Source organism: Emydura macquarii, unplaced genomic scaffold (genome assembly GCF_026122565.2).
Source record: "Emydura macquarii macquarii isolate MOO-44397 ecotype Brisbane River unplaced genomic scaffold, CSIRO-AGI_Emac_v2 contig_3220, whole genome shotgun sequence".
NCBI classification, from domain to species: domain Eukaryota; kingdom Metazoa; phylum Chordata; order Testudines; family Chelidae; genus Emydura; species Emydura macquarii.
Genome location: NW_027133357.1, coordinates 8,197,090 through 8,224,883, shown reverse-complemented (window position 1 = coordinate 8,224,883; position 27,794 = coordinate 8,197,090). Strand labels below are relative to the sequence as shown.

At 43.8% G+C, this 27,794-nt stretch overlaps 3 protein-coding genes across 4 annotated transcripts; all 3 read left to right on the top strand.

The window, feature by feature from the left end:
• The first annotated feature begins 10 nt into the window (after positions 1 to 10).
• Positions 11 to 7,637, top strand: LOC137142500 (acidic mammalian chitinase-like). The gene is made up of 11 exons (XM_067531903.1): positions 11 to 35; positions 2,026 to 2,055; positions 2,656 to 2,857; positions 3,385 to 3,441; positions 3,549 to 3,714; positions 4,308 to 4,432; positions 5,232 to 5,355; positions 5,490 to 5,675; positions 6,278 to 6,397; positions 6,493 to 6,634; positions 7,360 to 7,637. The coding sequence occupies exons 1-11, from the start codon at positions 11 to 13 to the stop codon at positions 7,635 to 7,637; spliced, it is 1,455 nt and encodes a 484-aa protein (XP_067388004.1).
• Positions 7,638 to 12,583: 4,946 nt separating this feature from the next.
• On the top strand, positions 12,584 to 20,797 carry LOC137142291 (acidic mammalian chitinase). The gene is made up of 11 exons (XM_067531573.1): positions 12,584 to 12,608; positions 13,303 to 13,332; positions 14,749 to 14,950; positions 16,712 to 16,768; positions 16,871 to 17,036; positions 17,948 to 18,072; positions 18,598 to 18,721; positions 18,888 to 19,073; positions 19,633 to 19,752; positions 19,874 to 20,015; positions 20,559 to 20,797. Exons 1-11 carry the CDS (start codon positions 12,584 to 12,586, stop codon positions 20,795 to 20,797), a joined length of 1,416 nt encoding a protein of 471 aa, XP_067387674.1.
• A 1,367-nt stretch (positions 20,798 to 22,164) lies between these two features.
• CIMAP3 (ciliary microtubule associated protein 3) lies at positions 22,165 to 27,159 on the top strand. Of its 2 annotated transcripts, none has more exons than XR_010916883.1 (6): positions 22,165 to 22,509; positions 22,705 to 22,847; positions 23,392 to 23,490; positions 24,803 to 24,973; positions 26,198 to 26,315; positions 26,895 to 27,159. XR_010916883.1 is itself a non-coding variant. In XM_067531574.1 (6 exons), exons 1-6 carry the CDS (start codon positions 22,287 to 22,289, stop codon positions 26,961 to 26,963), a joined length of 786 nt encoding a protein of 261 aa, XP_067387675.1. In that variant the 5' UTR covers positions 22,165 to 22,286; the 3' UTR covers positions 26,964 to 27,159. The 2 variants fall into 2 exon arrangements, 1 of the variants encoding a protein (XP_067387675.1); XM_067531574.1 differs by having other exon boundaries at positions 24,803 to 24,936.
• Positions 27,160 to 27,794: the final 635 nt, after the last annotated feature.

Sequence of the window (27,794 nt, the reverse complement as noted above, 5' to 3'; positions counted from 1 at the left end):
CAGAGGCAAGATGGCCAAGTTGATGCTTCTTACTGGTAAGTCCAACTCTGCAACTTCTCCTGTGTATGTACTTGGGGCAGCTAACCGCTCTCATGGCTATACTCTGGTTTTAGCACAGTAGCTCTATCAAAGCAAACACAAGTGTGTCTCCTCCAGCAGGGAATCACACTCCCAACTTGCAGTGTAGACATACGCAAAGGGACCAGAGATGCAAAGGGAGACACGGTGGGTAATATCTTTTATTGGACCAACCACTCTTGGTGAGAGAGACAAGCCTTCCTTTCTCCTTCTCCTCTGAAGAAGCGCGCTGTGTAAGCTTGGAAGCTTTTCTCTCTCTCCAACAGCAGTTGGATAAATGCAATAGGAGATATTACCTCACCCACCTTGTCTTTCTAATATCCAACATGGCTACAAAAACATTGCATACTGAAATGTGAAGGACAACTATTTGACAGGGATTTGGGAGAGGCCTCAGGTGTCTTTCCCGCAGAGTTAAAGGGGTGGAATGGAGTTTCTGCAGATGCCTAGCTAGCTGAGCTCCCATGAAATGTTTCATTTAATACTGATTACCTGAGTAGTATATTGACCTCCCACTGAATGTCAGGGAGATTGGGGGAAGAGATCATAATCATGATGTCGCTGGAAGCACCTTAACCAGAAATCCTGCCTCATCTTGATGTCACAGGCAATGACAATGCACTGGAAATGTCTAATGATGTCACCTGACATGATGTTATGGCCTAAGCCTTTGCCTTTCTGCAATCTGTCCTGACTCCCCTTTTGATCCCTGACTAGGATGACCAGACATCCTGATATTAGGGGCTTTGTCTTATATACACAACTATCCCCCCCAACCCCTCCCCCAAAAGTGTCACGATTGTTCACACGTGCTGTCTGGTCACTCTATCCCTGACTCCCATCCAGAAGGCCTACCTGACCTGGGAAGGGAAACCCACATGATTTGATTTCTGGTCCAGAGCCCCTATGCCAGGGACTGATAAGTAGCTCTACCCAAAGAATTTTTTAAAAAGTGCAGCAAAAATTCTGAGCAAAGTTAAAATGCAAAAAGAGAGAAAGATGTTTTAAAAGACTTGTAAAGAGGCTAGTTAAAGGAAAATGGATGTTTGTAAATACATATGTTAACTAAAAACACAGCAAGATGTTTTCCCACATGTATAATTGGAGGGAAACTTGTCTTGCAAGAGACAAAGAGGAGGCAATGTTTCCTAGTGGATAGCATACCAGCAACGCATTCAGGAAACCTAGGTTCTAATCCCTGGTCTACTGACATATATTTTTATTAAACACTTGCTGTTAGAAGCAAACATTAAAAAGCAAAAATAAACAGACTTGTTGATAACATTATGTAAGTATTAAAAAAGAGGGAGCAAATACAAAAGGTAAGGGACTACAGACAAACTGAGACATGATAGATGCTGAGTCCCAATAGATATTCATATTTCTTTCGTAAAAGTTCTCGTGGTGATTCTTAAAAGTCAGTTCATCCCATTTGGCTCATCTATCCTCAATTTTAAGCTAATGCAGGCAATAAGTGACTCTGTTTCTCTTCTTTGTTTTATTTTGGTTCTGTAGAGGGTATTTTTTTTAAACCAGAGTAATTCTGAATCTAATTCCGCTCAAGTATCTATAGTATTGGTTAATTTCAGCAAAACAGGAAATGTTCCTATCACTGTGAAGAGAGTAACTTGAGGGATGCGGTCCCTGAAATAACTTTTGCATCAGTTTTATTATTTTATTTATTTATGAATATATATTTATTTCCATTGTTTTTCTATGCATTCCCATCATTGTTTAAACAGCAGCTGAATTGTAAAATACACTTCAATGATATGAAGACTCAAAAGTTGTCAATGAACAAAAATGAGTTGTTTTCTTTACTATTGCCATACTTTAAAATGCACAGTAATGGGACACAGGAGATATGTTAGGTGCTGCACTTGATACCAATCAAGTGATTGCATATTCCAAGGTTTAATGTTGTAATTATTCTCTTTTTCTTTAAAGGTTTGGCACTCCTGCTGAATGCACAGATAGGTATGAGTTTTTTATTCTGAAAACACATTATGATTTATGTTTCCCCTTTGGTAAATGAGGATATTTTTATATCCTTAGTATTCTTTTAGTTTATTCTTTTAGATGCCTAAAGATTAGATAGATAGATAGATAGATAGATAGATAGATAGATAGATAGATCCCAGACCATGACTCTTAATTTCTGACAACTCCTAGCTCCAAGGATTTAATGAAAAAAAAAGTAGAAGGAAGATGAAATCAAAACTTTTTCTCGATGAGCCGATTCTCATGTAAGGTTGAACACCCCAGTTTAGCCCGTTAGTGACTTCTTAGATCACAAAGACATTTTCCATCAGTCGATTTAGATTATCCACAGTTAGGACCATCCATTTTTATTTACAAAATTCTTAATACAAACCACCCCAGTAGCATTGTCTCTGAGTATAACATAAAATGATCATGGAGGATCTGCAACATATACAAGGCCCAGTGGGAACCTCTTGTCTAGGGGTAGTGAAGGAGAACCCACTACAATTTTTTACAGGGTTGGGTTTTCTCATATTATTTTGTTCTGCTCTTCATGGCAAACTCCCCTATAACATCTCCCCTTCTTCTTTGTAGGTTCTGCCTATCTGCTGACATGTTATTTCACCAACTGGGGCCAATATAGACCAGGCCTTGGGAAATTCAAACCAGACAACATTGACCCATGCCTGTGTACTCACCTGATCTATGCCTTCGCTGGAATGTCCAACAACCAAATCACCACCATTGAATGGAATGATGTGACACTTTACAAATCCTTCAATGGCTTGAAAAACCAGTAGGTATCTCGAATAAAGGGGAATCCCTTATCTGGCTTCTTAGGGGCAGTAAGTCACAGACCAACTCTACTGTGGATAGTAATAATACCCACTCACAGATGTCCAGTGAAGTTCATGTAGCAATCTCCTTGTTCTAAAATGATCCAAACCTAGTGCATTCTGGGCAATAAATCTCTCTCCACCCTGACAGAGAGAGCAGCTTGACCAAGCGCAGATCGGTGACATTTCTAGATCAGGCACCGGTTGAGAGAATCCAAAGAAAAGAGGAAGGCAGCAAAGATGAGAGGATATATCAGATCACAAGTAGCGAGTCAATGTGGATTTAAGGGTGGGCCTAAATCTAGTCTTGATTTAGTCATCGTAGCATGTAACTAGGGAATACATCTTAAGAAGACAAATAGATCACGCATTATTAAGGGTAGCAAGATGGCAAATCTTTAAGCTGGTCCTTCCTTTATGACTAGAAATAGGCTTCAATATTTTTACCTGTTGTGAAACTTTTTTTTTTTTATCCTTCCCTTTGCAGGAACGGACAACTGAAGACCCTCCTAGCTATCGGAGGCTGGAATTTCGGAACAGCACCGTAAGTCCAAACCCTTCTCTTCCTGTGACTGCATCCTGGTATTGAAGAGATAGAGGGAAACAACCAGCAGCTACTTCCCCTGCTTCTTTTCTCCTCTGCTTCCCTAGATTTACTGCAATGGTTTCCACACCTCAAAACCGCCAGACCTTCATCAGCTCTGTCATCACATTCCTGCGCCAGTACGAATTTGACGGGCTGGACTTCGATTGGGAATACCCTGGCTCCAGAGGCAGCACGGCTCAGGACAAGGGTCTCTTCACCGTCCTGGTTCAGGTAAGGTTAAAATCAGGTATTTGCTCTTGAGAAGCCAAAAGGAAATTCACATGGCATGACATTCAGGATAAGGCACAGCAGAGGAGAATCTCAGGGAACCTGAGTCCATATTAATTCAGAAGAAACCTTGGATGAGTTAGATTTATGGATTTAAGACAAGATATCTGCTTTTGTGAGGGAGAGCATTCAGACAATCTCATTGCAGCACTCACTACCATAATACAAATAACACATCCTCAGCTGACGTTTCTACCAGCTGACTATCTGTTCCTTCGTGTAAGAGACTCAAACCAAAATAGCTGAAAGCATTGATAGTCACCATTTCAGTACATTTTACAATAACAAGGCTCCTTCACCTATGGATGAAAAGCTTCCTAAGAGCAGACAAATGCCTTTAATTCCATCCCTGACTATCACAATAGGAAGCAGGCTTTCTTTTGGTTGAACTGGACAGGAGGGTCTCAAGAACATAAAGAAGAGACAAAAAGGGTGTTGGAAGCTGGCTGAGAACTTCTCTGTTCAGGACTTGGAGGGCCATGAAGATCCAGCCTTGGTGGTATGTAATAACTAACTTTTTCCTGGCCGTCTCTTAGGAAATGCTGGAAGCCTTTGAGCAGGAAGCCAAGCAGGTTAACAAACCCAGGCTCATGGTGACCGCTGCTGTGGCTGCAGGCCTCTCTAACATTGAGTCAGGTTACCAGATTCCTCAGCTCGGCCAGTGAGTACCACACTTTCAGATGGCTCAGTTGTCTCCTTTTTAATAAAAGCTGACCTTCTTTTCACATCTGATCAGGACCCCCACATGGGAGTGCGGGGGGAAAGGGGACACTTTACCAGGGCCTCGAGGCCCTGCGGGGCTCGGCATAGGCTGCAACCCCCTTTACCATGAGGAAAAAAGAATTCATAGCTCATGAGATTGTATGTATGGGATGAGGGATTGTGGGATGTGTGTGGGAGGGGGCCCGCGTTATACGTTTGTACTGGGCCTGAAAAAATTATGCTTGGGCCCTGCATCTGATAAAGGCAAATATCCATCATACGACAGCTCCCAAGCAGGAGTAGGTAGGTCAGACTAATTTAGTCATTACCAACCCTTGATAGTTTTACAGGGACACTTCTACTGCAGAAGATAAATTAACACCCTAGAATAGAAGACGGCTCAAGGATCTGATGTTTAGATGTTGAATAGCCAGGCAAGTCATTACGTCACCCCTGTTTTGGTATGTGCACTGAGCGTATGAAGGGTTTGCTCATAGTATAGCACTGCTTTTACCGTGTAGTTATAAGCGCTCATTGGCAGTATGGGTTAAATCCTAACCCCATCGTAGGGGTGCACAAGACCCAAAAGGTAGCAGAATCACTGTGCTGGAGAAGAGGGATAGGCTGTGGAGAAGCCAGGAATTCAGGAGGTGGGAGCATGACCAGTGTCACCGCTGTGGAGCCAGCACTACCAGGACACTGAACCATTCAGTGGTCTACAGAGCATTGGAGATCAATGTATGTAATGATCCCCACAGGTATCTGGACTACTTCCACGTGATGACATATGACTTCCATGGCTCCTGGGAAGGATACACTGGAGAGAACAGCCCTCTGTACAAAGGCCCGGCTGACACTGGTAGCAATGTCTACTTCAACGTTGTAAGTATGTCTTAAAAGCTTAGGGCCAGGGTCCTTTAATAACATAAGCCTTTCAATTGCAGAGCTGTACGAATGAACGTGGTAGTTTGCAGTTCCTCAGAGAAACTTGACTTTAACTCATTTGTTGCCTATAGGACTATGCCATGAATTACTGGATGAACAACGGTGCCCCAGCTGAGAAGCTCATTGTTGGATTCCCAACCTATGGACACACCTTCATCCTCAGCAACCCATCCAACACTGCTGTCGGCGCTCCAACCTCAGGAGCTGGGCCTGCTGGACCTTACACAAGGCAATCTGGGTTCTGGGCTTACTATGAGGTGTGTGTGATCACTCATGACACACCAACATCACTAATACTCACAAAGAACTGTTAGCCAGCGCGTCATAGGCTGAAATAAGTTCTAACAAAAGATCCCATTGACTAACTGCTAGCTACTAGCCAACTAATTCATGAAAAATTACAAGTTTGTTCACAGAAAAAGAGAAGAGAAACAAGGGTCCAGCTTCACGGAATAAATGTTTTTGGTGATTTATTCTCCCTGATTTAAAAATAGAATTTTTTACTCTAACTAATTTAAACCTAATGTGTCAGAAGCAGAATAAAATGCACCCTCCTCTTTGCAAATCACAAATGCCTTGTTAGACACAAATTAACTGATTATTAATTACTGAGTTCCCAAGGTAAAGCAATCAGGGAGCCTACTCTAATTCTTTTCTCTGCGGTGTGTCTAATTCTTCCATATCATCTACTGATGTTATTTAAATTAATTGAAATGAAGCTGATTAAGGAGTACAAATCCTTGGAGACAATACTTATGGTCATAATTAACGAGTCAGTCAAAGAAATTGTCTCAGTTTGGACTTGTTCTTTTTTTTACATGACCCTTGTTAAAATTGGCACTTCTTCTCCTTTTCTTAGATCTGCACCTTCCTGAAAAATGGAGCCACCCAAGCTTGGGATGCTTCTCAGGATGTCCCCTATGCCTACCAGGGCAACGAGTGGCTTGGGTATGACAACATCAAGAGCTTCAACATCAAGGTATAGTGAGACCTTCTGACGTATTATGCCAGGCAAAACTCCCATTCAGCACTATCATTTGGGCTGACTTTAGCTTCTTTTCTGGCACTTAACAGGCTCAGTGGCTGATGAAGAACAACTTCGGGGGTGCTATGGTTTGGTCCCTGGACCTGGATGACTTCACTGGCACGTTCTGCAACCAGGGCAAATTCCCCTTGATCAACACCCTGAAGAACGCTCTTGGACTGCAGAGCGCTAGTGAGTAACCCCAGTAGGATGGGCTCCCAGAATCTAGATGAGAATTTGCATGCTTGCAGAGGTGTATATATAGTTTTCAGCCTGATATAGGCAAGTGACCATCCACAACTCCTTATTTTAGAACATTTCTACCTTTTTCCTTTTCAGAATGCCATAGAGTTAAGTGACACAGGAGACTAACTCCACAACTTTTTATCTCCCTGAGATTTAGCTCAATCCAAGTCATGATTAAGGATATGAAAACATGTTTTGCAGTCTTTTGAGGTGTGGTCACAAGGCAAAATTGGTTCGCAGTTTGGTTCAATTGATAATATCTGCTCATGACTAGACAGGGGCTGGAACAGCAGGATGGAGACAGAGCTCTACTAACAGAGCTGTAGGGAGGACCACAGGAGTGTAAAAGAAGGGGCTGCTGTAAGTCAGGAGTGAAAATGCCTTAACTTTGGGCTGTTTTGGAAGTTGAAACCGGATCCAAATCTGAATGTAATGGCTTAGTTTCATATTTATAATAAAGCCATCAGAAGCCCGGATCTGAACTTAACCAAACTTCCACAGACATGAATTCAGGAAGTTTCTTGAGACTCCATTGTTGCTGAAATGATGGAGGGTGGGGAGGGCCTTGAAAATGGGTGGGTAGATAGGGAGATCGTCCTGAGTGAAGGGCCAGCCTGGCCCATTTACTGCTAGAATCATGGTGGAATCATGATGATTTGCTTTTATTTCAGGTTGCACAGCCCCTGCTCAGCCCAACCCTCCAATCACAGAAGCTCCCAGCAGCGGAAGCGGGAGCGGTAGTTCTGGTGGCAGTCCCAGCAGCGGCTCAGGCGGCAGCCCCAGCGGCTCTGGAGGCAGCGGCTTCTGTGCTGCCAAGTCCAGTGGCCTCTACCCAGATCCATCTAACAAGAACAGCTTCTACCACTGTGTGAATGGGAAAACCTACCTGCAAAATTGCCAGTCTGGCTTGGTCTTCGACTCCAGCTGCTCCTGCTGCAACTGGGCATGAATAGATCGGGTTATAATAACTAATTAACCGTCCTAATCTGACTAAAATTGCACAAATTAATGATGATGAAATAAAGCAATCAGCAAAAACAATAGCCGTCCCCTCTGTGGTTTGTTAACTCCTCTAGCACTTCGAGTGCTTCCATAGCGCTACATGGGCTGGTTGAGGTTACACCTGGAACATGGAAGGATCTGAACCCATCCGCTAGACTTCCACAGCCGAGGATATCCAGGGTATTTGGATCCCGGATCTAGTCCCCTATATTTATTTATATGGCCCCCAACGCTGGCATGGCACTTTACAGGCGGGTAGACAGACAGTCACACCAAAAGCATGAAACTACTAAAATAAAACAAAGTGGGACTCCTCTGCAAACACTCTCTTGTCACTTGCCTTCCCTTTGCACACAGAGACCGGGGATGAAACACCAGGTTTGGAAAGGCCTCCAGTTTGACCCAAAAATATGATATCCGTGGAAAATTGCTGACTTCCTATTCTTGTTGCATTCTTGCTGATGACATGACACAACCAGCTCAGCATTACAGTGGCTCAGAAGGGCTGTATTAATGAGCAAGACTGTTCAATCAAACAGTCCTATATATTATTTGTTATTGTATATAATAAAAATCACTTAGTGAGGGATATAAATGTACTTCACATGATGATGCATTTGTACGCCTGCAGTCATTACCCTGGGCTGTTTATGGGCTCTGAGAAAAAGGCAAAGGGCAGAAACAGGCCTCTTTAGGCAGTCTGCTTTGCTGGGGGAATGCATAGTGTACGCAGGGAACTGTGCAGCCTGGAGAAACCCTGGTCAGGAGGGAGTGCGATGCGTGTCTCCACCCAAGAGCGGTGATGGCTGAGGAGCTACGAGCCTCTTGCCGGTGCCCTTGCTGGACCATGAGGGGGAAATACAGGTGCAGTTGTGACAATGAGCTAGGCTGCAAATGAACTTGAAATCTGCAAGCAAAACTCAGACAAAATTGAGATGTTCCAGACAACTGCCACTTGAAATTCAGGCCTAACCTCCCCAAAAGGTTTGCACAGCCAGTGGTTGAGCTGGTGGGTGAACAGATTGGTTTTGCTTGCATCCAACCTTTGTTACAAAAGTTTCATCCAATTCCAGTCCATACAAATGCCCGTGAATATTCGTAGTCCTACTAGCTGGAGAATGTCAGTATCAGTTGCAGCTGTGTTGGTCCCAGGATATTAGAGAGTCAAGGTAGGTGAGGTGATATCTTTTATTGGCTCAACTTCTGTTGGTGAGAAGACAAGCTTTGTGTAAGCTCAAAAGTTTGTCTCTCTCACCAGCAAAAGTTGGTCCAATAAAAGATATTACCTCATCCACTTTGTCTGTCTAGTATCTGGAGAATTAATTGTCCAGGAAATAAATGAATTGGGCTATCAGGAAAGGAAAACACATGAACGAGATGTTATCTTGCCTATCGTTCTAATGATATTGACTTGCTTCAATGAGGCTGGCAATCCCAGCAGTTGGCAAATGCTGAGGCTCCTCTGTAAATACGTCCAAAAGGCTTTCTGAAGGGCAGCATTGTGACCTGACACTGAATAAATGAAATGGGAAGAAAATGTGCTGCTGACCACTGGAGCCTTCAAGGTGCATAACAGCCAGGTAAATCAATTTTATAGCCCAGCAAATCATCAGCCCTATGGCAAAATGGGCTCCAAACAGGAGTGCAGGTGCATCTCTAGGGTTAGACTGGGCTTGACTTCTGTATGGGTGTGCCCACCCAGAAACCTCCTGCTCCGCTTGCACCCTTTGTTCAGTAGCCAGGGACAATTGCAATTCTCATGCTCCAGAGAGCACAGAATTCTCTCACTCCTAGCACCACAGAGAGTCCAAATCAGACCAAAAGGGCAGAGAGCAGACAGAACCATTACCTCACCCCAACTCTTCTGCATTGGCCAGTAGAGCTGGCAAGCACAGAGGGGGAACATGTGATGCTCCACTAGCAGGTATGCCCCACCTCGACTCTGGGAGCTTCAGAGGGGATCATGGGGAGAGGTCGGCTTCACACCCCCCTCAGTGCTGGGCTGGGCCTATCAGCTACAGCAGAGCCCTTAACTATTAGCAGACATCATCCAAAGGTCTTGGAACTCCAAGCCCCTTTTTCCCCATTAGAACAGAATCCAGGGGAGCCACCATTAACCCAGGTGTAAGCAGCCCAGGTATAATGGCAGATGGTGCAAAATTGTAATACTGGTACAGCTGAACCTCCGGAGCTTTGAGAGCTCTGGAAATTGTAAGGAATCATCCTGGGGTTTGGTTACAGAAAACATCACTCCTGCCTTGCCCATCTGGAGGGAGAATGAAAGTCAGTGGCTAGTTTTTAAATCCGAAGCAGAATTAACTATACAATATTGTACTGTAATGACAACTCTATTCAGTATATCAAGTAAATTTAATGCAGAAGAGTGTCTCTCTCGCTCTCTCCTCCTTCCCTTTTGCCCATCATGTTGGTGCCTCAGCACAAACATGATCTTTGCCTCCATGAATGTATGAAACACAATGAATTCAAATTCTAAGCACCAGCGGATTAATGTTTATCACTTACAGAGCATGGTGGACCAGATTCTTGGATAGTATAAATGGGCATAATTCCATTGACTTCAATGGAACCACACAGATTTACACCAATTGAAGATCTGGACCTGAATGTCCTGAACAGTTAACGGGTTATATAAAAACACAAGGCTCTTGCCATGACAAATTTACAGTCCAAGAGTGTTGGTTCAGACCCTAAAATTCAGGTCCAGATCTAGATTTCAAAAACACTTTGCTGATATCTTTTTCTGATGAGATTACAAGTTTGGCTGATAAAGGAAGAAGTGTTGATATAATATCCTTAGACTTTTATAAGGCTTTTGACTTCGTACTGCACCACATTTTGATTAAGAAACTAGAATCAACATGGCACATATTAAATGGATTAAAAACTGGCTAACTGATAGGTCTCAAAAAGTAACTGTAAACAGAGAGTCTTTGAGTGGGTGTGTTTCTCGTAAGGTCACACAAGGATCTGTTCTTGGCCCTATACTATTTAACATTTTTATCAATGACCTGGAAAAAAACACAAAATCATTACTGATAGCATTTGCAGATGACACAATGATCGGGAGAGTGGTAAATAATGAAGAGGACAGGTCACTTATTCAGAGTGATCTGGATCCCTTTGTAAATTGGAAGCAAGCAAACAAGGTGCGTTTCAGTATGGCCAAGTGTAAAGTCAAACATCTAGGAACAAAGAATGTAGACCATACTTTTAGGATGGGGGACTCTCTCCTGGGAAGCTGTGATGCTGAAAAAGACTTGTGGGTGTCATGGTTGATAATCAGCTAAACATGAATTCCCAGTGCAACACTATGGCCAAAATAGCTAATTTGATCCTTGGATGTATACACAAGGGAATATCAAGAAGGAGTAGAAAAATGATATTATCTCTGCATTTGGCAGTGATGCAACCATTACTGGAATACTGTGGCCAACTCTGGTGCTACAATTCAAGAAGGCTGTTGAAAAATTGGAGAGGGTTCAAAGGAGAGCCACAAGAATGATCAAAGGATCAGACTATGCCATATAATGAAAGACTCGTGGAGCTTGATCTATTTAGCTGAGCAACAAGAAAGTTAAGGAGTGACTTAAATCACAATTTATAGATACCAGTGCAGCAGACAAAGCTGTCACAAGATCAAATGGCTGGAAGTTGAAGCCAGACAAGTTCCTATTTGAAATAAGGTTGCAAATTTTTAACAGTGAGGGCATTTGAACAATTTATCCAGGGCTCTGGTAGATTCTCCATCACTGGCAATATTTAAATCAAGACTGGATGTTTTCCTGTAAGATCTGCTATAATTCAAACAGGAATTAATTCAATGCAGTCTTATGGCCAGTGTGAGACAGGAAGTCAGACTAGATAATCACAATGGTCCCTTATGGCCTTATAATCTATTAATCCCGTTCACATTTTGGTTTTTGCCTATTTCTACAATCTAACTCAGCCAAATGCAATACCTGGGGAACCAGAGCAATTTGCACTTTAGATGGAAATGCTGGGCCCAATTCTGATCTCTTTTTTCCAGTTAGTACATGGCTTAACTCCACTGATTTCTGGGCCTAAGTGGGCCTCCAGTTCCACTCCCATGTCAAGGAAGCAGGGTGGCCTAGTGGATGTCATAGCGTAACACACACGTTACATAAAAACATAAATACTCTTGCTGGAAGGTTGTAATGTAACATGACGTTATTTCTTAGCATTCAGAACGATAATACACAAGAACCCAATACCAGAGAGAGAGAAAGCTGGCTGCTCCCTGAAACAGAGAGGTACAGCTCACTCCACCTTACGTTAGGCTGACTGGCTTCAAACTGACTCTGCCTAGTTTGCACGCTTCCCTACAGAAGCCCCTACCTTGTAATCAGGATCAGGAAAAGACCCTGAAATTTAGAGGGACAGCCTATGATTTTAACACAGTTTTTCAATACACCTCAATAAGTATGTAAGGTCTTTGGTTCTCCTGGCATCTCCAATCTCATTCAAATAACCATATCTACAGTTGTTTTCTCTAGTAACATTCAACAAATCAATTAAAAGGTTATTTGCACTGAAATTAAATACATTTTAACAATGGAAGTTAAAATAGTCTAAGAACTGTTGCACTGGAAAATGTATGCTTATCTTTTATATCTCCTTAGGTCTGCCCTTTCCACGGTGGCAGGACTATTATGCGAGATAGAAAATGGCATCTATTGTATTACAAAGGGAGGCTGGAAAGTTTTGTTGCTTTATCCATTAGCTAACCATTACACTTTGTTAAATATCGCAGCACTCGGTTCTCTTCGGTGACAGGGTGACTGTGTGATAAAGAAGGAGGCATATGGTATAAAAGGGGAGTGAAACGTCATTGGATCAGTACAGAGGTAAATCATGGCCAAGCTGATCCTCCTCACTGGTAAGTCCAGGCTTTTTTTTTATATTTGCGCATAACCTTATTCTCACAAGAACTGTGCAACTATATTCTTGATCACTTTCAGAGGCAGTTCTATTCTGTAAAGTGACTTAGCACGCCAGTAGATCCTTACAGAGCACTCATTCTTTGCTGCATTAGAGCATACGCTGAACATCAGATTCACCATACTAAATTAAGCCATTCGGGCCATCTACACTAGTATTTTGCCATAGCAGTGGACAATGCCTGTGCTTTGGAAAAAGGTCAAAGAACTTCCCAATGATGTACCAATCAATTGGGCAATGCTGTGCATAGGGTGGAAAATTCCTTTGTGACCACCTATGGCATCAGTTTAACGACCTGAAAAATGATAGCTGATCACTCCTATCCTTGGAATTTATGGGTCAATTATCTTACCTCCTTTATAAATGCAGCTACTGTATTTGACTCAATCATCCATGATTGATGTGTGCTAAATTCTATCCCTGAATATCTACAACTTCCATTGTTATCACTTATTGGGCAGGATTTGATCACTTATTTGTAGGGTAAGTCCTTGGGAAGGTCTTATTCATGAGTGAAATACGACACATTCTGACCAGAACTGATCAGAGGTATTTGAGGCATAGGCCTGTGAACTGTTTGTGCATTTTGCATTTTATTCAGATAGTATCTTTACTTTTGCTTTTCTTGATAGGTCTGGCACTTCTGCTGAATGCTCAGCTGGGTGAGTATTTTTCTTAAGTGACTTTTTCCTTTCCTGATGCATTATTTATTTACCATATCTTACTTGTATCTCCCACCCATGAATTAAGTCCTGTGTAACTATTTTCAGTGACTGAGGCTCATTTGAAATGGACCCAAACAAAACAGTGATGTCCCGTCTACACCCCACTCACATAGCTCCTATACAGGAGATAGCAACCAAAGAAACAGAGATATGTAGATCATGGCGAACAAACAATTCGGGGATAGCTCATTCACAATGGCAAGTATAGGAAAACAGGAAAGCATAAGATAAATATAACCTCTTTAATATAGCTCATCCCTTGGTTCCTTACAGACCTACATTGAATGATGAGCAAGATGGGCTTTAAGGAGAACCCAAAATTCAAACATATGGCATTCATAATGTAATCAGTGCGCTAAGACATCACATTCAATCAGACACCAAGTTCCATTTTCCTCCTCAGGTGAACAAAACTGATGAACTGTTCTGTTGCTTTAAAGGTATTCCAGATCCACATACAATTGACAGGCTCTGATTCTCCTGCCACTGACACTGGTTTTACGAATGGTGTAACACTACTGACTTCAGTGGTATCGCTCATCATTTACACCCTTATGAGTGAGTGAAGTATTGGGCCCATCATCGATATTAACTAGAGCTGGTTGAAATTTTGAAGTTTTGTTTTTTGGGTTCTTTTTTTTTTTTTAATCACCCAAACAACTGGCGATATTTTTTGAAATTGAAAATGTCAAATTTTCAGAATGATAAATGTTCAGATTTGAATAAAGGAGGGAAATAGATTTTTTTTTAATTCCCTCTTTTTTTTTAATCAGCTCTCATATTAATGGACTAGACCAATGCTTAGGAATTCAAATAATATTGTTTGCCTACTATAATTAGCAATGTTATCTGCCAACCTTGCCTTTATTCATTAACTGCTTCCACCATTAGTATCTCCAGTGGGTCTGGATTATACCACCAAGACATGAACTAGACTTCCATGGACTAATTCATAGCTTCTACAGTTTATGAGTTGTGGCTCCACAGATGCAGATACCAGGCCTAAATGGGGCAGTGTGAAGGGTATATGCAGCAGCCTTCCTTGCCTTCTATTCCAATGTTTCTATATTATGCAAAAATACTGCCCTTCTCCTGAGCGTTTATTTTGCCAGATTGACTGCACTGCAGCTATCTCAAAGTAGCAGGCACTGTGTCCGGTAGTAAGTGTTTTCAGAGTCCGGTGTAAAGGATTAGAATGCTCCACTATAGAACCTCATCATCTCTACCCCTGAGGTCCCATTTGGTGTAGCCAGAAGAGTCCTATCTGTTACCATGCTTCATTTCCATGAACCAGGATAGCTTATGATGACAAATATTCCTATAACGTTTCCCCCTCTTCTCGGCCGAAAACAGGCTCTGCCTATCAGCTGACATGCTACTTCAGCAACTGGGCCCAGTACAGACCAGGCCTTGGGCGCTTCTTGCCGGATAACATCAACCCATGCCTCTGTACTCACCTGATCTATGCTTTTGCTGGCATGAAGAACAATCAGATCACCACCATTGAATGGAACGACCTGACTCTCTACCAATCCTTCAATGGCTTGAAAAACCAGTAAGTAACCCAATGGCAAGAGACTAAAGATAGATGTGTGTGTTAACTAACACCAGCCTCTATATTCTCGATCCTTAAAAACCTCTGCATTATTATGAACAAGGCACTGAGACGCTAGAGTGAAGCACACATGACAACTAGCTTTATGGATCATGGCAGCACTACAGGGGCTGGGCATCTGTACAGTGCTGGCTGAACTCCCAAAGTCCTGACCCGCCTGCATTGGGCTTGACATGAAACCTAGAGGCAGTGTCTTCTCTGACTCCTCCAAAGTGCTAGTCTAGAGTCTGGATGGGGCATAGTCCCAAAATACCATAGGAACCACTCATGAAGATTTAAGGTATTGTTGTAGAGGAAGATGCTTCAACAGCTAAAGAGAATCCATGTCTAGATCATTTACCTTCAGTTACTATGAAAGTAGATTTTTAGGGAACTTAAAGAAATATACTGTACCAGAGTGTATATTCTAGTTATGGATATTACATATGTGACCCTTCTGCCAGAAAGAATCAGCAGCAGCAAGGGCCAGGTTCTATATCTAGGGGTTCCTGTCAATGATACAACACCAAACCGGCTCGAGCCCCCACCCAGTCACCTGGGAAATGACACATTATCCCCTGGGCACCCTCAAAAGGCAATACTTCCCCTCTCGCATGCACAGAGTCTGATTGTAGAAAGTAAACCTTTTAATAAAACGAAGAAAGTAACACAGCACTGGTTTGGGAAAAACATCATGAGCAGAACTCAGCCCACCCCAGAGTACCAGGGGTGTGTCCTTTGCCTCTCCCTTCTCGCTTTCCCCTGCCCTACCGACCATAGTTGCACTATCCACCTCTCGGTCATAGGCCTCGACCTGACTCCCTTTGCTGGCTCCCACTGCTGGCTGAGACCTGGCCCCCTCTGCTGGCTCTCAGTCTCGCCAGGTTTCCCAGTCCCTTTAGTAATTTCAGCTCTAGTGAGTTTCAGCCTTCTAGTGATTTCAGCTCTCAGTTCATGGGAAAACCCTCTGCTGACACAGGAGCATTGTCCCTGCTTTTTAACAAAACAAAAGACTCCAAGAGGAATCATTAATTCTACCTTTTAACGGTGGGAAGAGATAGTCAATCTATGCCTAAGGGCTGGTACATTCTCAGCTGGAGGACCCCCAACACCTCTCTGCCGCTCTTACAGTGCTCCAGCATCTGAATGCTTCCTTTGTTGAGTTCTGTTTAAATGAGAGTGACTCTTTCATCGGAACAGGCTAAACACAGTTCTGCCGCCATTTGTTCATACAACAGGAGGACAACATTTCATTCCCCCTGCAGTTAACACATATCTAAATCAAACTGAGCAAATTCCAACAATGAGTGATCAACTGGGAAATGTGCTGTCACTTTCCAAGGCTCACTTAGGGGTGGAAATGTGACACAATGGATAGGAATCAGACATGGGTTCCTTTCCTAGCTCTGCCACTAACTTGTTTGTGACCTTGGGCAAGTTACTTCCATTCTCTTTGCCTCAGTTTCTCCATCTGTAAAGCAGAGGTAACAAGATGCTTATCCGTCTGTAAAGTGTGTTGGGCTCTACAGCTGAAAAGAGTCAATATAAAGAGCTAAGTATTATTGAGTAAGGCAAGGCAACACAATGAATCTCAGAGCACACCAGTCTCTCTTCTGTCTCAGGACAGCAATTACATTTACAGTGGGTGATTTCAAACCAGAATGCCTGCATTTGTTTTGAAACTTTCTTCTTTATTCATATCCCCCATCTCTATCTTTGTAGGAACGGACAATTGAAGACTCTCCTGGCTATTGGAGGCTGGAATTTTGGAACAGCTCCGTAAGTCCAACCCATCCCTTTCTCTATGACTGCATCCTGGCATTTTGAACAGTTGAGTGACAGATGCAACAACCTGAGCCTTTTCCTCTTTTTTCTCCCTAGATTCACTGCAATGGTTTCCACTCCCGAGACTCGCCAGACCTTCATCAGCTCCGTCATCACATTCCTGCGCCAGTATGAATTCGATGGGCTGGACTTTGACTGGGAATATCCAGGCTCCAGAGGCAGCCCCGCTCAGGATAAGGATCTCTTCACCGTCCTTGTTCAGGTAAGAGAGAAGCCAACGCCTCGGTGCTGAAAGCAACCTCAGTGAGAAGAAGAAAAAAAAAAGGACACATTGTTTGTACAATGCACTACAAATACTCCAAAGATAAAATCTAAAAGCATATATGATGTCTAATACAGGTGATATTAGCATAATTGTTTATTAAAATTCAGCTCAGCAAATGTGCATGGGACTCTCTAGGACAGACAAGAATTCAGGAGCTGACCATAAATCAGCTGCAGGTTTATGATCATATGGAAGAGCTCTTAGCACTTGTAATTTCACAGCTGATGAACATTAAAGGCAGGAGGTGAAATTTTCAGAAGTGTCTAAGTGACTTAGAAGTTAACGCCCTGTTTTCAAAAGTGACTTAGTCCCAAATTCTCAAAAGTATCTAGTGTCTAAAAATATAGACAGTTACCTGATGTGATTTTCAGAAATGCCTGAGCACATTAGACGCCTAACGCCTGTTCATTTTAAATAGCAATTATGCACCTAGCCTGCTTAGGTGCTTTTGAAAATCTGACTACATGACTATCTGCGTCTTTAAGGTGCCTAAAAGCCTTTGAAAATCTGCTCTTGGGAGCCCAAATCTTATTGAAAATCAATGGGACTCGGGCTCTCAAGTGCCTAAGTCACGTTTGAAAGTGGGGCTTTGAAGCCTAACTCACATAGGTCGAAAATTTTACCCATCTTCTTCACATTGCCAGACAGAATTAACAAAGCATGGGGGGACAAAACTGAGCATTCTGATGTTCCTAGCCATTGCAGTGAGAATTCTCCAGGAGGGAATAGCTCCATTTCTAATTCACCAGGTGCTGTACAAAAGAAGGTGTTACTTGTGCACATTGGGAGTGATTGATGCTCACTGTTGCAGCTCATAACTAATGATGGGGTGTTTTTATCTGTTTTAGGAAATGCTGGAAGCCTTTGAGCAGGAAGCCAAGCAGGTTAACAAACCCAGGCTCATGGTGACCGCTGCTGTGGCTGCAGGCATCTCTAACATTGAGTCAGGCTACCAGATTCCTCAGCTCGGCCAGTGAGAACCGCACTTTCAGATATACTATTCATCATCCCTAGCTTAAAGCACAGACCACATTCGAGACAATTAATATATTTCACTGTGAAAACCAGCTTCATGTCCAAAAGCCTCAAAATTGGCTGCCAAATTAGGCACCTAAATAAAGCAAGCCCTGATTTTCAAAGGTTCTGGACACCCACTAAAACTGACGGGAGCTCTAGGGCTCAGCCCCTCTGAAAAATCAGGCCAATATTGATTTAGGTGCTTCACTTTAGCCACTGTACTTCAAAAAACGTGGTAGTATCTGCAGTGAACTTCTGGCACTTAAAACAGAATCCATCCTTTATCTACAGAGAATGTTTAAAGTGGGTGAATGGATGTCGCTTGCAGTCCTTTCTAACCCCATGATTCTATGAAAGCAGATGCTAAAAATACAGCCTGTTTAGATCACTGCTTCTTATTAGGCTTTGAAAAGCCACTCTTTATGAGAAACTGAACCATTCAGAGATGACGACAATAGTGAAGGTAATTTTATCCCCACAGGTATCTGGACTACATCCACGTGATGACATATGACCTGCATGGCTCCTGGGAAGGATACACTGGAGAGAACAGCCCTCTGTTTCAAGGCCCCGCTGACACCGGCAGCAATATCTATTTGAACGTTGTAAGTGGATCGTGACTGTTAAAGCCTAACTGAACCAAGTCCAAAACCCAACATTTTAATTAAATGGATCCAAAGGTTTCTGATAGGAAATCAACAGCAACAGTCTGATCCTTGAAAACTGCAGTGATGGAAGAATTTACCTGCCACTCACTGACTGTTTTTATAGGACTATGCCATGAATTACTGGATGAACAATGGTGCCCCAGCTGAGAAGCTCATTGTTGGATTCCCAACCTATGGACACACCTTCACCCTGAGCAACCCATCCAACACTGCTGTCGGCGCTCCAACCTCAGGACCTGGGCCTGCTGGACCTTACACAAAGCAATCTGGGTTCTTGGCTTACTATGAGGTGTGTGCGCCACGTAGTTGTTTTAGTGTGCGCGTGCCGGCGTGTTTAAGTGAACAAAATAGCTCCTTGTTAAAACAATCTCAGGCCATCACAATGCCTACAAAACTGAGTATAAGACCCCAGATACTTCCAGAAAAGCAATTGTGACATCTAAGATTAATCAATGCTTCTCTTTCTCCTTAGTTATTGTTAGAACTGGGTCCAAAGCAAAACTCAGGAACCATACAGCCTAGACCTCTGGAAGCAGAGCATGAAACTTGAATCCACATTTTGTAGTGTGAGCTCCTCCTTAATGATTGACAATAAAAACACGAGCTGACATCTATTTACTATATGCTAGCAAACAGGCACAAGTACTGGAGTCCACAACATCACAGATAAAGTACGAGATGAAAACAAGTGAGGCTACTTCGTACTGGAGTGGTTGCTTCAAACTGCTGTGCAGTTTCCTGTCCATTGGTTATGTTGGTGCTCTCCACAATGTTTCCTTCCTTCCTAATTGTCTTGTGTGCAACAGTGATGGAAGATTTTGTTTCTGTTTCATCCCCTCTGTTTTTAGATCTGCACCTTCTTGAAGAATGGAGCCACTCAAGTTTGGGATACCCCTCAGGATGTCCCCTATGCATACCAAAGCAATGAGTGGGTCGGATATGATAACATCAAGAGCTTCAACATGAAGGTATGATGGGACTCTCTGACCTATCAAAACCAATGAGCTCCCATTCTGCAGCACTGCAGTTCCTTAATTCCCTTTTTGTAGGGTTAGGACTGATCTTGGCTTCCTTCCTGACCCTTAACAGGCTCAGTGGCTAATGAAGAATAACTTTGGAGGTGCTATGGTTTGGGCTATTGACCTGGATGACTTCACTGGCACATTCTGCAACCAGGGCAAATTCCCCTTGGTCAACGCCCTGAAGAACGCTCTTGGACTGCAGAGTGCTAGTGAGTGAATCGAGCAGGACGGGCTCCCAGAATTAACACCCTTCCTCAGATGTAGATAAGAATTTGAATACTCCCGCTACTCCATTCTCAAGAGAAGCCACTTTATACCCAGCCCATAATTCGCCATCTAGTGGGTCCCCATGGAGATCATTCTCCTTTTACTTGAAGCTTATTTTAAATTTCTGCACCCAGTTCATCCGTTTATCAGTAATTCCACTGATTGCAACAGAGTCTGAACCTCTGAATCTATCAAGCAGGTACCCACTTATGACCGGATCTGAAACCCATTTAAGCCAATGAAAAGATTCCCATGGATTCCAGTGGGAATTGGATCTGGTCCTTCTTACATTATTCAAGTTTTTGATGCAGTCATGAGATACAGCCAGCACACAGGGGACCTGTATCTCTCAGAGACAGCAGGCTGCACATGGTACTTCTAATCACAGCACCTAATATCACAGTCAGATACTAGAGCAATTGGGCGTGTTACAAGAGAATGGCTCATGATAGATCTGTATTAAGTATCGTCATGTTCTGTTTCAGGCTGCACTGCTCCTGCTCAGCCCGTTGCTCCAATCACAGAGGCTCCTGGTTCCGGAGGAAGTGGCAGTGGAAGCTCCGGTAGCGGCAGTGGGTTCTGTGCTGGCAAAGCCAATGGCCTCTACCCTGTTGCCAACAACAGGAATGCTTTCTGGCACTGTCTGAATGGCAACACTTACCAGCAGCATTGCCAGACTGGCCTGGTCTTTGACACAAGCTGTAGCTGCTGCAACTGGGCATAAACCATGATCTCCCAGCAGAAGAACTCAATTCAGATTCGCTTCGCTTGTGCTTTATGCGTATCACCGGAACTCAGACATTCCAAAATAAAAGCTTGCAGCATAAGCTCTGGTGTGCTTGTCTGTTTTGCTGGACAGTGACGTCAGCCTCACTTTTCATTGTTTTAGATTTCTTTTTATATAATGTCACGTGTTTAATTTGCCGCTGGGGACAGGCATTTTATTCATCGTATTAAAGGATCACCCACTGAGATCGGAGTCCTATTGTGCTAGGCGCTGTACATACACGCAATAAGAGACAGTCCCTGCCCCCAAAAGTTTGCTGTCAAGCAGACAAGCACACAAGGCAAGACAAAGGAAGGGTTATTACCCCATTTTGGGGGAGCTTATCTATAGCAGAGTCAGGAATGAACTCCTAAATTCCAAACTAGACACTTAAATCACAAACCAACCTACCAACATCGTTCTCAAGGAACAATGCATTTGTCCCAAAGTTCAAAATGTGCCGTTTAAAACAGTGTTTTTATCACACTGTCAGCTAGACCTCTGCTGAGCAAAACAAAACAGGATGGTAAAAACACCAGAGGCTGCAAGAACCGTGTCTAGCGCTCCCCTAGTTGATCCCGGCAATGGAGCAGCACCCATATTAAAAACAGTGAGAAATTTCTGGCCAATACCTTGAATGAAGAACCCCCTCCGAAAGGAGTCAAATCCATCATTCTGCCCATTAGTGCCAACTGCACACTTCAACAACCATGACAGCAGCTCTTACTGCCTCAGACATTGGTGAGATAAGAGAGACGATGCTGGCAGAGTTCACCCAAACGAAGACTGATTTTTAAGCATGGGGGAGGGGAAAACATGAGCAAATCTGATTCATTTGGGTGCTTTGGGGGGATGGGGGGAACCCATGCTGTGGGTGTTGCTCTTCTAGTCTGTTCTGCTTTTATCTTTTGATTATTATTATGGTGCTAGCACCCAGGAGCCCCAGTCATGGACCAGGCCCGCTGCTGTGCTCGGTGCTGTAAAAAGACGGGACAAAAAGACGACTCTCGCCCCTCCCAAGAGCTGACCATCTACTAAAACCAAAGACAGCAGAGGGAGACAGAGCCAGGCGGAGGAGACCAAGGAAACAACGAGACAGCGTCGGTGGGACTGACAGGCAGCGATCCCAGCGTGCCAGCTGCCTGGCTCTGGCCAGCCGGGAGACATCTAGCCGCAAAGCATCCGCACCGCTCCGTGCACCGGGGGGGCGAGGCCCAGCGGAGAGGAACGCGTTCAAACCCTGCAGCGGGCGGGATAGGGGCTGGCCCCGGGGGGGGGACAGACACAACAGCAGCTTGTCTCGCCCCGAGCCCAGCCCTGCCCAGCCCAGCCCAGCCCCCGCCGACTCTGAGCCCGCGTGCCGAGAGCAGGCAGCAGCCGGCAGCTGCTTTGGGCTCCCGCGGAGGATGACCCGGCTCCACCTGCAAAGGCGTCTCCGCCCCGCGGGATGGGATGGGATGGCCCGGCCCGGCCCCCCACGTTCCCTGGGGCTGGAGCGCGGAGCAGAGCAGAGCAGAACTGCCCCGGCCGCCGGGACCAGGGCATTCCCCCCCCGGCGGCTCACGCTCCACGTGGGGCTGGCTGCCCTCCACGGCCCCGCCCCCTGCCCGTCTCTATAGCAACGGGCCGTACACAGGCGGGCGGCATGATCTGGGAGTGGGAGCTGACAGGTGAGCGGAGGCGGGCGGCGCTCCCCCCGTCCGTGCCCGGCGGCTGGAGGGCAGGGAAGGGCTGAGCTCCCCAGCCACTGGCTGGGGCTAAATCACTGCACGTGCCCCGGGCGCGGGCACCCCCCGTTGCTTGCTCTGATCAGCAGCTGTGTTGTGTTGTGTTTTTTGTTGTGTTGTTTTTTGCATGATGTGCAGCGGTGCAGAAGCGAAACTCGTTTGGATCATGCCAGGCCAGGAAAGTTTTCCCCTTTCATCACGCCCCAGACCGCCTGGGGAACCAGCTGGTGCCCATCCTCGGGGACCCCTATCGCGGGCCGGGGAGTTACGACAATGAGGAGGTGAGTCGTTGTGCAGGAGCACTCCCGGCCCCGCGGTCGAGTAACAACTCGTGTCAACAACCCAGCTGGAGGCCCCCTGGGGCTTTGGGGTGCACATGTATTAATGAGAGGGCCCCTGCCCTGAAATGCTCTCTACAAAGACCAGGGGAATTTTTTTTCAAAAGCACCTAAGTGATTTAGGAGCCTAAGTCTCACTGAAAGTCAGACGGTTTTAAAAATTGTACCCAGTAGAAACAAAAGACAGGGACAGGATTATTATCCCTCGTTTTACAGCTGAGGCAGAGAGAGAATGAAAGAGACATCCCCCTCAGTCACACACACACAGGTGTGACGTAGCCAGGAACTGAATCCAACACCTCCTGATTCCCAGCCTTTACCCACAAGACCAACCCACCCCCTGCAATGGTGAAAACTGAAAAGAGGCCTTTTCTTGAGAGAAGAGACTTTAACTCGTGTGATCTTTAGATGCTCAAACCCATTAAACCTTATATTGATACTAAACCTCATAACTGTCACTAAATAGGCTTCTGCTTTTTACATACAGAGGAGTAGCATGGTATATGCCTTGGCTCATAAACCAGAGAGCATCAAAGGTTATGTACTGGGAGCAAGAACATCCCTCCGTTTCCCACCAGATTGCAAGGTAAGGAAAGCACTCTCAACTGTGCTTCAAGGCTGCTGCGCATTCATGTGAGTAATTTAAAAATGAATGCACTGCAATTCCATCCTAAGTGCCTGATATATGGAGGCCCAATTTCCATTCACTCTGCTGGCTGCTGCAGATATTTGATGACAGAATTAATCATATAGGGCTGGATTTTCCAAAACACCCCTTATCCATTTAGGCACCTACGTAAGTGGCCCGATTTTCAGAATTGCTGAACATGTTGGGTGCATATTGGATGCTGGGTTCCTTGGCAAATCTGGTGCATGATTCACACAGACCTAAAACGAGTCCTCCTACCCTGACATTTTTTTTGGGGGGCCGGGAGGGAAATACTTTTTCTTTTACTAGTCAGAGCTCTATAAAAATAAAATAGTTCTACAAGGATTGTTAGGTTAGATATTTATTCACTCTGGGTGAAATTCATTCTGACTGCACCACTTAAGTTCCACCAAAGAAACAGAAATTAAGTGATGGATGGGTCTTATGCTGATCCAGGGTGAATTTCTCCTTCAGTTGCATGTCACATGTATATATTTCATTACAGATTTATCTGATTTGATGAAATGTGGGGAAATTATTCAACTATCCCCCCCATACAGCTGATAAAGTAACCAAATACAAGGAAACCTTCCATCCCCTTCATTGCATGAATTTCTTACCCTGCTGAAGTAGCTCTTTGTTCTTACTTCCCTCAGCTAAGAGGATGTTCATCATAAATAGCATGCTGTTTATGATGATGTCAGGATACCATTGTGATAGGCACTTCAGAAAGAGTGGATCAGTTAAAGAGACACAAAAAGCGACCAAACTCAGGATGCTTGGTAATTGCAGACTTCCACACAAATATTCTACATATCTGCAGATTCCTTCATTGCTCCCAAAAGATGATAATTTTAGGAGCGATAGGGCACATAATGATATAAGATTAATAGGAAAGTTCCATAGAAGCCTCCAGGAAGACCACCTGGCTTTAAGGTATATGACCAAAGCATCTCTAACCATCCAAAAAAGAAAAGAAAATTAGAAAATTCCCAGAATATATGGGTCCTGAGTCTTATTTACACTCAAACCACTTTACACTGCTTTGGCAGCATGTGTACATTTACAGTCACTTTAAGGCCCCTTGACATTGTCAGAACAGCCATAGTGCAAATGAGCATCAGGCCCTAGGTGCTGGTTGGTGCATTTGGAAGTGCCCTGCATATTATGGATTGCCATCTTTTTTTTCCTTTCCTTTCCTTTTCTTTTTTTTTTTTTTTTTTTTTTAAATCTTCTCCTTTATCAATAGACTGTGACTCCTGGCCCAGGAACACACCAATCAGCCTGGGGCAAAGACCGAAAGTTCCAGCCTGCCTACGCCCCTTTTTCCATCAAGTCACCACGATTTCCACAGAAGGCTCCGGATAGAGCACTTTACCCTGGGTACCATAAATCTGTTGCTCACTCCTTTAGTAGCAAGGTAAAAGCCAGCCTGCGCATTAAAGGGGAGGACTGCAGAAGCACAAATGGGAGGTGGGCAACTGGGTGCCTAATTATCCTGTGTACCTTTGAAAATCTCCTCTGGAGAATATAAAGACACCCTATGCACTGAGGTTCCGATGTTGCCGAGACAGGGTGGGTAAATCAGCCGGATGTATCTTTAGAATCAAATGGCTCAAAAAAAAGCACAAATGGATCTTCAGATGGGAATCTACCACACATGCCTGATTTATTGTGATCACTGAAGGTGTCACTAACACAAGACACAAAGTAGTGGAGAATGAGGCCCAAAGTCCTGCTTACGTAAAATAGAATGAAATTTCAATTTAACTCCAGCACAAAACCATGAAATCTTTTGGCACAAGTCAGTGAAATGGAGCCTCCAGTCAAGTTAAGCTGAGGTCTTGAATACAAGGGTGCTACTAACTTGTTAGCATTAAGGCCTGTTGATAAATCATGACAAAGGAAATTTGCACCACATCAGTGTTGACCTGTGTCAGGCTCTAGTTAGTGTCTTAAGTTCTTCATTTTCATGAGCATTAAAAAACTCCCCCATATTCACCAATAGATTGGGGGAGGAAATAGCATGGTTATGGTGATCCCCAAGAAATATTTTTGGAAACAGAAACACAATACAACAGAAAAAAGATTAAAATTAAAGCCACCATACTTACGTATTTCAGTGGACAAAGTCATCTTTTGTGTTTTTAGTCACAATCTGCAGCGCAACAGTCTGATTTCTGTTACTTTGATTATTGAGATCATATTGAGACAGAAGACATATTCACAGCAAAAAAAAAAAAAAAAAAGAGAGACTGTGTTGTCCATTTCACACATCTCCATTTCACGTGACATGTTTACACGCATGACTTTAGAAATTAGCATCCATGAACCACTATAAATTTGTTGCAAGGATCTCCCATTTTGTCATCTCTTGACATGTTTTCAGTTTACCTTGAGTCTGATTTGACAGAGGGGGGTCAAATACATAGAGGTCAAAATACATAGAGGAGGGATGTAAGCAGGGACTCCCCGAATAGCCTAATGACTACTCAAGATTTAGAATTCCAGTATGATGAACCAAAGACCAGACCATGCACATCTCCCAGTGGATCAATGGGGCACTTTTAAATCAGCAGCGTACGAACTCCACATCTAAATCAGTTGCAGAAATAAGATCTAGTTTGTGTTCATTTTCCTTTAGACCTGGAACTTATGAAGCTGACAAGCTGCCACACAAGAAAATCACCTGGCCAATGAAGTTTGGGTCTCCAGATTGGTCTTTAGTACCAATGCCAGAGAGGAGAACTTTAAGAACAGAGGTAGGGAATTTATATACAGGCATCCAAATAGTTATTCTTTATACTTGAGACTTGGTTGATCAAGGCATCAGACAAAGGCAATCGTACGGATACATAGAGGGACTAATGCCATTCTTTGTGTGCAGCATGCTGTACATACAGAAAGAGAGGAAAATTGCTAGAAATGCAAGGGGCTTGGAAGCAATGGGAAGGAAACATGACTGTTAATGAAGTTACAGTCGGGCACACATGGACTAATTTATGCAGAGCGGGTCTGGAGAAAGGAATTAAACAGTAAACTATACATTATCTAGGACAGGACAGTTCCAGTCTAAGGACAAAAGGAACCTTGTGAAATATGTTAGTGCAACGTGTGTTGTGTCTCCCTCTAATGCTAGCGCCCATACAGGTTAACAACCTCCCACTGCTAGCAGCTAATTAGAGTTAGTCCTGTAACTCAAGTGGTAAAGGTTCAATGTTCAAGCACACTCATGACCCATGTTGGGGCTTCTTAAACTTGCTTATTGCTTGTAATGCTAGTTTACAATGTGCTGTACTTTTAAAAGCTGTTATGTCTATCAATATGTGTTTCTGTTTTAGCTGATTACAGATAAAGAATTCAGGAAACATCGGAATCGATTGGCCTACTTGAGCTTATACTACAGCTGAATAGTTCTGCCCCTCAGAGGATATCTTTTCCTTTCCAATTAAGTTTCTCAATTCTGTTTTTAGCTCCACCAAGAACTGTGGTTTATCACTGGCTCCACTATGTTACTGACTCCAAAATCACGTTGCTTTATGAAGAACTGGCCAGTGTTTACATTAGTGCTTGACTGGTGTCAGTTCATTAAAAAACAGTGTCAGGTTTAAAACATTCTCCAGTGTCTCTGTGTGTGTGGTGGGAGGAGTGGGGGACTGAGTTTAAATAACAATATGGCTTTTGGGGCTAGTGGGTTTGATTCTCTACTGCCCTGGATCTTGCCCTGTGATTGACAGTAGTGCAACGTGGGTGTACAATGTTACCAAATCAGAATGTGCAGGAATAAGGAAGGCAGTGGAGGAACAGGCCCAGTGGCTCTATTTGGAGTGTAATATTGTTGGCATAGCATTTCCAGCCAGCGGCAGGTGCTTACGTTCACCTAACAAACCTGAAGCTCCTAGCCACGTAGCTTGAAATCAGTGGGAATTAGGCTTCTAAATGCCATACCACCTGTTGCTCTTTTTACACGGATTGTGATGGAAGGCAGATGCTGCCAGGTCATTGGCTGGGGATCTAGAAAGACCGCTTAGAGTTAATGAAAAAGATGAGGGTTTTTTTCTAGCAATGTCCTGCATGTTGGAGGACCCGAGAAATCCAAGCTGCCCAAAGCACATTTGCAATACAAGGCAGAATTCATGACATTTAGATGTTTTGGGGGGGAAGAGTGAGGAAGGGGTTGAAGATGCATGTGTTTGTCCCTTTCCTGCATTCTTTCTTCCCACAGCCTTGCATACTTGCAA